The sequence below is a fragment of the Pelophylax lessonae genome, assembly GCF_965119305.1.
Source record: "Pelophylax lessonae genome assembly, chromosome: 8".
Classification (NCBI taxonomy): domain Eukaryota; kingdom Metazoa; phylum Chordata; class Amphibia; order Anura; family Ranidae; genus Pelophylax; species Pelophylax lessonae.
In genome coordinates this window covers 162,877,143-162,887,628 of record NC_138775.1, presented here as the reverse complement: position 1 = coordinate 162,887,628, position 10,486 = coordinate 162,877,143, and the positions used below count along the sequence as shown (strand labels likewise).

The window sequence follows — 10,486 nt, the reverse complement described above, 5'->3', positions numbered from 1 at the left end:
AAACGCTTAGCAACCACTGCGTTCCCCACTGTTTTGTGACAATGTTGTCAAAGTAAGCGGAAAGAGGAACACCCTTGCCGCTTTGGGAGGGCCTGTGGGTGCCCAAAGGACGCGGTGCCGATGACGCAGCATTTAGCCGCAACCTCCATTTTTTAAAGTTTCACGCACTGACACAAACAGTGCAGCCACCAGCACCTATTTAAGCGCTGCTAGGAGGAGCAGAGGAATCATCCTCACTATCGCAGCACTCAGGGTGTGTGGATGCAGACCCAGCAAGGTTGCTATATACTAAGCTCACCTTAAAAGACAATCAAGGGAGGCTGCCGACTGCAATCCCGCAAAGGGGATGCCGGCCAAGGGCTCAAAATGGACCACCTATCGGACCCCGCAAAAAAACAGGGGGGGGGGCATGAATAAGTAGAATAGGACATAGCTCCCTTAAAAGGGGGCACCCGCCATGACGCAGAAGTGCAGGCAGGGTACCCTCACTAAAAGAGGGCAGGTGTCCCACACAATGGTGGCAAAGCAGTCATTAAAAAAAAAAAGGAAGTGCCCCAACAGCATTAGACCACATGGCCTAGCAGACCGTAAGTCACGGCCTAAATGTTTGTGGAGGCCCAGCCACAATTGTACGAGTCCTCAGCCCGGCAGGTGCCAAAAAAAAAAAAAAAAAAAAAGAGTGGGGCTTCAGCTAAAACACACACTAAAGCCCCCCCAACAGCAGCACCAAACTAAGCTGCAGCCTAAATTTTAGAAGGCGCCCAGCCGCCAGGACACGAGCCCCAGTGGAGCCAACCACCCAGGGAGAGCGGAGGGGAAGGCGGATGCCCAAACCGGAGGCAGTGGCATCAGCCACCCTCACAGGGGCCACTTCAGTTTCCAGTGAGTAGGCCACAAAGCCACAGCCTAAATTTTAAAACATCAGCTCTCCCAGCCCAACAGCTCCCGCAAGGAGCCCCAAGGACATCCCTGCCCTTGTCACCAACCCCTAGGGTGGCAGGGAATCCTGCTCAATCCCCCGTTGCACCCCAGGAAAACCCGGTCAGCAGCAACTTAAACTGGCCCCATTAAGAGCATGTGGCAACAACCAGGTCATAACCTCATCTAGGGAGGGGAGAGGGTGTAGGGTCCGAACATCCCAGAAAAGGGGACATGTCCTACCCAAAACCCTCCAGGGGTAGAGGGGGGGGGGGGGGGGACAGCTACTTACCAAACCAGAAACAGGGTGGGCACTGCTCTGGACAGGACACCGCTCTATCGTAATGTGGGTGCTGTTGGCCAGGGGGAAACACTGCGACTCAAGCTGAAGCCAGTTTGTATGCGCCCTTGCGAGATGTTTAACTCGCAGGCCAACCCCTGTTAAGTGGGGCTATGTCGCGGCCAACCTAGCGAGGAGCTGTGGTCTGCACGCGCTCACTGGCCGGACTGGGGGGTACCCTAAGGATCTACATAATCCAGTTCATCGCCCAGTCCAGCACTTGATTGTAGTTCTCACATGAACAAAATAATAAAGAGGAAAAAATTCCATGTAAAGAAAAAGTTGCCAGAATCAGAGATCCCAGTAAGGAACCAGGTCCTTACTCCTGAATACCTATAGCATGAAGTGGGAGTATACCCCCCAGGTTGAAGCTTTCTCTCTGCCTAAAGTCCTACTCCTGTAAGGGGCAGTATAACCTACAGTCAAGAAGATGAAGAGCTGTGTCGATCAATGAACGAAAGAGAAATAAGGACATTTAAACCAGGCAACATAAAAAAAAAAAAACATTGTAAAATCAAATTACATAAGGTTAAGTGGCTGGACTTGCACTCAAGTGGATATATTTATTAATGTAATGCAAAGTGAAATATCCATGTGAAATCGTCAATAACCCATGCAGACTAGAGTTACTGAATTTTGTAGTCACAGACAAGCTTACTTAAAGAGGACCTTCAACCTCCCAAGGAAGATTCCGCCTCAACACCCCTCTTCTCTTCCTCTGGCAGAATGGGGCATTCTTTTTTTTTTCCTTTTATGCATTTTTTTTTTCTATTGAAAGTCTGCCCCGCCTCCCGATGCACGTTACTCGCCTTAGGGATGTTGTAGGCAGTATGGTTTATATCTCCAGTGAAAATTCAATCTGGTTGGCTGAAAGAATAGCTGGAGTGCTTGCTGGTACCACAGACAAAGTGATCACCTGCAGGATAAGGCATAGATCTTGTGTCTAGGGGTACTTTTATTTTTATATAAAAAAAAGATAATTCTGCTACTCTGACATCTTTGTAAATCAAGAAGTATTCACATAGACCTAACATTTTAAAGCAGAAATAAACAATGTATGTAAAACACATTAAGAAAGGAAAACAAAACAAAACAAAAAAAAAAGCCACACATTAGCTCAAAGTGTAATTTTTTTTAAAAACTGTTTACAACTGGACAACACAAAATTCAATTGTCATGTCTGCATTCGTTTCAGTTTTAGAAAAAAAAAAAAAAAAAAAAGAAAGAAAAATATAATTAGATAGCCATCCTATCAAAACGTCTGCTAAGCCATGCATGCAGCGTCAGGCGGATAGTCACAACCTCATGAGCGTTAGAACAAGAAAAGTGGCCAAAATGAATGCCTCAGTCATACAGAACCTGCAGGTCCATTACATCAGAGGAACTAAAACATCAGGGCATTGTCAGGAACAGGTTGTACAATTTGGAAACACTTATCCAATAAAAAAAAAAAAAAACGAACAGTAGCTGCATGAGCGCAGAGATTCAGCACATGTAGGGAAGGGAAAAAAGTTCTGTCCAATGTACTTGGGATTCCCAAGAAGGCACTTCCCTACATAAACAAGACTTATGTAACAACGAAATGGAGCAAAAAAAAAAAAAAAAAAACTGAGTGCTAAAGAACAAGTTAGGGAGGGGAAAAAAAAAAAAAAAAAAAAACACGGGGCTAGGGATGAGCACAAAAATTAAAAAAAAAAAAAAAAAAAAAAAAAGGGAAGGATTCAATGTGATCCATTCAGTAAAATGTCACTGAGTCTCATCTTTGCCTCTCTGTTTTTCATCAAACTCAGAACTATGACGGTCATGGTCTTTACTTTCATGCTCGCGCTTATGACCTCGGTCCTTACTTCTGCTTCGTTTACGTGGTCTCTCCCGGCTTGTGCTGTGCTCCCTCTTTCTGGATTTTTCCACACTGTCTGTCTGATCTCGACTACTGCTCCTGCTACGCTTGTTTGATTTCTCTTTGTGTCGGTTTGACTTTTCTTTGCTCCGGCTTCTCCCACGTGCATTTTTACTAGGGCTCCGGCTTTTTTGTTGCTTCCTCTCTTTGCTTCTGCTCCTACTATGCCTCCTCTCCTTACGAGAATCTCTATCTTCTCTGTGTCGCTTGTCTTCCCTGTCTTTTCTCTCTTCACTCCTCTTGCGTTCCTTTGAACGATCTCGTGTTCTATCGGAATCCTTGTCCCTGCCATTACCCTTTTTATCAGAGTCCCGTTTTCGATTTCTGTCATTCTCCTTTTCCCGGTCTCGTTCACGCCGGTCTGTCTTACGGTCTCTGCTTCGGCTCCTTGTTCTATGTCTGTCTTTGCTTTTACTTCTCTTACGGTCTATACCACGTTCATGACTTCGTGAACGGCGTTTGTCTTTTGACTCTCGTTCCAATCTTTGACGTTCCTTTTCTCGCTCTAGTTCCCTGTCAAAACTTGATGTTCCATGGTGATCTCTGTGATGACTTCTGCTTCGTGATCGCCTTGGAGATCTCCGAGGGCTCGCAGATCTTTTAGGAGACCTGAAAAAAAAAAAAAAAAACATAATCTAAGTTATTAAAACAGACAAAAATTTCTATGAACTCAGGGAGGGGGGAGGGATTAAAAAATACGGTTAAGAAATCAACACCAAATAGGTAACACTGTTGTCAGACGAGGTAAAAACTGGATTTTTGTCCTACTGTAAAATCCTTCTCCGATTCATCATTGACGGACACAGCTCAATATCTTCTTTGACCCTTGGGTTATGCTGCCCCCTACAGGAGGACACTAGGTGGAAAAGAATTGACTATGCCTATAGGGTAGTCCTAGGGGGGTATACTCCCACTTCCTGCTATAGGACTTCAGTTTAGTACCAAGCAGTGTCAAAGGAATACATAACCCAACACAACAGAGGGGTGGGTGCTGTGTCCATCAATGAACATCAGAAAAAAGGATTTTACAGTAAGAAAAACATTCTCTTCCATTCGACGGACACAGCTCCATATCTTCTTTGACCCTTGGGGCGTCCCAAAAGTAGTGTCAGCATGAGGGATGGGAAAAAAAACAGCAAAAAATAAAAAAAAAAATAAAAAAAAAAAACAGAATTCCCAAAAAGGGCTAAACTTAGCCAACCAGGTAACAAAAGAGCATCCGCAGATGCAAATACATCCACCTTGTAAAACTTTGTGAATGTGTGCACAAACGACGAGGCGGCTGCCTTGCAAACCTGGACCACTGACGCCGGATGATGAAAGGCCCAGGAGGCACTAAGCACCCTCGTAGAATGCGCCTTGACAGGGAAAGGAGGAACCTGACCCTTGACGGAATAGGCCTCCACCACCGTCTGCCTGACCCATCTGGAAATGGTCGCAGCAGATGAGAACGCAAGGACAAAAAGGAATCCGATTAGCGGATCAACGCTGTCAAATACATCCCGATACCTTGGACCACATCCAGGGAATGTAATGCAATTTCTTAGGATGTTTAGGCTTAGGACACAATGAAGCAAACACAATGTCTTAATTTAAATGGAACCCCGAAACGACCTTGGGAAGAAATGACTGACAGGGACGTAGCACCACCCTGTCCCTGTGAACCACCAGGTAAGGTGACCGACAGTGCAACGCAGCAAGCTCCGACACCCTGCGTGCAGAAGTAATAGCCACCAAGAAGGCCACCTTCTGTGACAGAGTAAGCGGAGAAAGTTCACGAATATTTTCAAAAGGCGGTTTTTGAAGAACAGACAGTACCAGATTTAGGTCCCACGGAGGCACTGGGGACCTTACTGGAGGAGCCAAATACCGAACCCCCTGAACAAAGGTGTGAACCAGGGAATTTGGCCAACGGGAGTTGAGAAGAATATTTCCAAAGCCGAAATCTGGCCCTTGATATTGCCTAGGGCCAAATGCTGATCTACACCCCTTTGCAAAACTCGAGACACCGAAATGGAACGGGGGGAGATCCCCTTGTATTCCTGCTCAACAGGATCAGAGATTGCCCAGGGACCGTGGGTTCTTTGCCCGTTTGGCCAGAATCTCCTTTTGCAGAGGTCTGGTATGGAACTGAGCAAACTGAACCGCCTTGAAGGTGGAGACCATCAAGTTCAGCACTTGCATGCAAGTCCTGAGAGATGACCGGCGGTTGGATAACAGGCGCTGAAGTGCAAGCAACAACTGCAGCAGTTTTGTTTCTGGAAGAAACACCCGGCCGAGGCTGAATCTAGAGTCAGGACCAGGTAGTCCAGTTTATTGGACGGAGTCAGAGCTGATTTCTGAAAATTCAGCACCCAGGCGAACTCTTGCAGAGTTCGCACAGTGATGTCCAGATCGTCCTTCCAAGACCGATGGAGACTATGCTTGCAGAAGGAAATCGTCCAGGTACCCCATTACCGCAATTCCCCTCTGCCTTAGCAAAGCTAACACCGGGTCAACACTTCGTGAACACCCGAGGAGCTGAGGTGAAACCAAAGGGTACCAGCACGAATTGATAGTGCTCCTCCCCAACGGCAAAGCAAAGAAAATACTGATGCCTGACATATATTGGGATATAAAAAGGTAAGTGTCCTTAATAGCGATCAAGGCCAGAAAATCCCCTTGATGAAGGGATGTCACTACCCTGCGAATGGACTCCCATTCTGAATTTCTGAACCCACACAAAGCGGTTCAGAGTCTTGAGATTCAAGATTGGAACGGACCTTGCCCTCCTTCCTGACAACAGTAAATAGTTCCTGGGAACAGTAAATAGGTTTCAATAAAACCCCTGAAAACGTTCTGACTATGGAACTGGTACAATTACTCTTTGTGAGCAAATCCTGAACGGCCCCAAGAAGGCCCTGCAGCTGATCCGGGAACAGGCGCAGGTTGAAAGGAAAGAACCTTGCCACGGGCAAGGACCGGAACTATCATGTAACCGAACTGAATCAATTCGTGGACCCACTTGTCTTGAATGAAAGAGGTCCATGGTTCTGGAAAGAAGCAAAGAAGTCTTCCCCACCCCATGTACGGGTGAGGGCGCCCCTTCAGGCAGAGGAGGAGAACTTGTCAGCGCCACCAGCGGAGCCCGCTTTTGACTTGCAAACCCAGGATCTCTTGGGAGGATTTTGAACCCTTGTCCTGCAACCCCACGGGACGAAAGGGCTGTTTGTGGGCTGATGAGACAGGACCAAGGCTTGCGGCAAGGCTCTCTGCTTTTAGTGACCTGTGGAAGCAGGGTGCTCTTACCTCTTGTAAGACCTTCAATGACTTCTATAGAAGCTCTGAACAAGTGGTGCCCCACAAAAGGAGATCCTTCAGCACTTTTTGGGAAAGCTAATCCGAAGACCAGCATTTCAGGCAACATGCGGCGCAGCATCACCGCTGTCACAGACACCCTGCAGGCTAGAGGGGCCGCAATCAGAGAGGCACCACAGATATACTGTAACCCCTGTGCCAACTGATACGCCAGGTCAAGAGGATGCTGATTCCCTTCCGAAACCTTGCACAGAAGCTTAGCCCATTCTGTTAAGGTCTGGGAGACCAAGGTCATAGCAAACACCAGCCTCAAAACTAAACCTGCCATGGTGAAAAGGTAGCGGACCAGAGATTCAGCCTTCCTGTCAACAGGGTCTTTAAAAGACGGAGTGTCCTCCACTGTTAGCAGTGTGACTATTTAACCTAGAAACTTGAGAAAAGTTTCCTCAGTTTCTTTAAGAGGAACTCCTCAAAAAGATACCTCCTAGCGTATCCCAACCATGCGTTTGGGGGGGGGCACTGAATTTCACAAAAGGGGAACACCTTAATCACCTTGGATGGTTTGTGGGTACCAAATGCACTGATGCAGCATTAGCGGAGGAGTCCTTTTTTAAAAAAAGAAAAAATACATTACATGATACACTCAGTGCCTCCACAAGCACCTTTTCCTGAGCAGATGTAGTGGAAGAGGATTCATCCTCACTGTCAGAGCACTTAAGGTGCGTGGATGCAGACCCAGTGGGGTGACGCGAATCCGCGGTGACCAAATCAGCGTCAGAATCTGACGACGCAGAGGATGCAGGCGATAGCAGGGGGGGGGGGCGCTTTTGCTAGGCCTCTTCTGAATTGCAATATCAACTTTGGACACCAGTGACTGCAGGACCACAGTCATGGCCACCAGAGCGGACTGAAATCCCGAAGGGACCCTCAGCTACTGAGAGTGGGTCAGTTGGTGACACGTGCTCTAGGGACTCCATAAAATAACCTGGGGACCGCCAGCAAATTCAGTACAAAAAACGCTGTAAGCCCCCACTGCATTGGTGGCACCACAGGTCTCAGCGCACCAAACAGTGCTGCTAGCAGAAAGAGGGAGTTTGTACAACCCCAGGGACTCACCACCACCGACTCAGGAGAGACAGAGCACGTCAAGCTGCCTGCTGAACGCCGATCAGAAAGGAAGAGGAAACACAGATACCGCCATTGGAGGCCCACCGCCGAACTCCGCTCCATTAGGCTACAAGAAAATGGCTGCTGCATTGACTGCAATGAGAAACCACCAAAACATGGCTGCCGTACTACACAAACATTGCCGCCAAGCTCCTGTGCAGCCACCCATTAGAGAATGTTGGGCCCGCGTGCCTCTCGGACCCCCCCCCCCCCCACCCAGGGACCCTTCAGGTACTTGATTCCAGCAAGGGGGGCCCAAACAGGGACCCCCACCAGGACATTTTACCACAGAAAATGGCAAACTGACCCGCAGCGGCATGTTCCCCTCTCAAGCCTCATCACCACCCCACACCAAGACTAGCCCAGCCACCCATGCAGGGGGGGGACTGGGTGTTAGTGAATGGGAACCGCCGCTGGCGAGAAGGGAGTACCATTTGGGTAGGAAGGACACATGTGGGGCCTACCAACCCAGGGAGGGGGCCCGCGCCCACCACAAAAATTCCCAGAGAGGCGGGACAGTACTCACCACACCTTGGTACCAGGCAGGCAGGCTCTGGGCAGATCACCTCCCCATCTTGGAATAGAGGGCACTGTGGGCCAGAGGTACGCTGTGACTCAGGCCACGACCAGGTGGTGTGCATCCTCGCGAGACATTTAACTCGCCAGCCAGTCCCTGTCCAGTGGGGCTATGTCGCGGCCGGCCTAGCGCGGAGCTGCGGTCTGCACGCACTCACTGGCCAGACTGGGGAGGCTGTAAGGATCTAGGATATCCAGTGCGTCACCCAGTCCGGCAGTTGATTGTAGTTCTCACTGGAACAGGACTTGATTTAGAACAGAAAAATAAGAAAAAAGTTCAATTTAAAAACAAAAAAATGCTAGGACCTAAGATCCCAGAAGGGAACTAGGTCCTCACTCCTGATTAGGCAGAAAAAAAACTGAAGTCCTATAGCAGGAAGTGGGAGTATACCCCTAGGACTGCTCTATAGGCGTAGTCAATTTTTTACCGCCTAGTGTCCTACTCCTGTAGGGGGCAGAATAATCCAATGGTCAAAGAAGATATGGAGCTGTGTCCATCAATGAACGAAAGAGAAAATGGGATTTTTGACTTGCCATAAAATCCATTTCTCTGATGTTCATTGATGGACACAGCTCCTGATTAACCATTGGGATTTACTGCCCCCTACAGGAGTAGGGCACTAGGCAGGAAAAAGCTTGACTGCGGCTATGGGCAGTCCCAGTGGGTATACACCCAAACTCAGCTATAGGCACTCAGTTTGGTTACAAGCAGTGTCAGAAGAAAGCCAACTCCACAGAGAGGTGGGTGCTGTGTCCATCAATGAACATCAGAGAAATGGATTTTACGTTAAGTCAAAAATCCCATTTTTATTTTCGTTCGACGGACACAGCTCTCAATTCTTCTTAACCATTGGGACATCCAAAGCAGTGTTAAATATAAGGGGTGGGAAATAAGCAGAAAAAAATTCCCAAGGCTAACCATAGCCAAACAGGTAACAGAGCTCACCTGAAAAACACAATACACCGTCAAAGAGGACCAGGTCCTCTAAACAGCAGCCTGCCAAAACTTGCGGCCAAAAGAAGCATCCGCCGATGCCAACACATCCATTTTATAAAAGTGTGCACAGACGACCAGATGGCGGCCTTGCAAACCTGCATCACTGGCGCCTGATGACGGAAGGCCCAGGAGGCACTAAGCGCCCGAGTAGAGTGTGCTCAACAGGGAAAGGAGAAACCTGATCCCTAATTGAATAGGCCTGAACCACTGTCTTTCTGATCCATCTGGTAATGGTCGCAGCAGAAACTGCCAACCCTTTGAGGTCCATGTGAGTACAAATAAGGAGTCTGACTTCCTAAAGACTCCATAGCTGCCAGATACACCCTGATCGCCCGAACCACATCCAGGGAATGCAGAGCAATTTCCTTAGGATGTTTAGGCCTGGGACATAGGGAAGGCAACACAATGTCTTAATTCAAAAGGAAATCAGAGACAACCTTTGGAAGGAACGACAGACGGGGACGAAGAACCACCCTAGCTCTCTGTAAACCATCAGGTAAGGTGAACGGCAAGACCACGCGCCGACACCCTGCACACAGAAGTAATCACCACCAAAATGGCCACCTTCTGGGACAACATAAGCAGGGGAGCCTCTCGATATTTTCGAAGGGAGATTACTGGATAACTGACACCAATTTGAGGACCTACGGCGGTAATGGGAGACCGCACTGGAGGAACCAAGTGTCAAGCTCCCCGAATAAGGGTACACACCAAGGAAAGTGTGGCCAATGGACGTTGAAAGAAAACCGCCAAGGCCGAAACCTGGCCCCTTGATGGTACTTAAGGCCAGGCGCAGCTCAACCCCCCCCCCCCCCCACATTGAAGGAAAGCCAAAATCAGAGCCACTGAAAAGGAGCGAGGGAGAACCCCCAAAAGACTCACACCACGCAACATACGTCTTCCAAATGGTAGATCTTCCTAGAGGTAGATTTTCTAACCTTTAACAGCTTAGGAATCAGATTCAGTTAAACCCATTCTTCAGCACCTGGCTTTCAACAGCCAAGCCGTTACTGTAAAGCAGGATGGAAGATTGGTTATTGAGACAGTAGATCTTCCCTGAGAGGAAGTCTCCAAGGAGCAGCGGTGACCAGCCGTACCACATGGGCATACCAGGACCGGCGAGGCCAGTCTGGAGCCACCAGAAAGACCAGAATCCCTTACTGCCTCGATCCTGCACAGGAGTCTTGGCAGAAGTTTGAGAGGGGGAAAGGCATACAATTAGATACTGACGCAAAGGAGCCACTAATGCGTCTGCCAGAGGATCCCGTGACCATGCCACAAACCTCTGTAC

The 10,486-nt window shown here is 48.4% G+C and overlaps 1 protein-coding gene across 3 annotated transcripts in view; it reads right to left on the bottom strand.

The window, feature by feature from the left end:
• Nucleotides 1–2,929: 2,929 nt before the first annotated feature.
• The window catches only part of PRPF38B (pre-mRNA processing factor 38B), a 56,081-nt gene continuing 48,524 nt past the window's right edge, over nucleotides 2,930–10,486 (bottom strand). For all 3 annotated transcript variants that reach the window (XM_082266669.1, XM_082266670.1, XM_082266671.1), the window contains one exon: nucleotides 2,930–3,767. In XM_082266669.1, coding sequence (XP_082122795.1) covers nucleotides 3,005–3,767 — 763 coding nt within the window. In that variant the 3' untranslated portion in view covers nucleotides 2,930–3,004. The remainder of the gene's footprint in view (nucleotides 3,768–10,486) is intronic.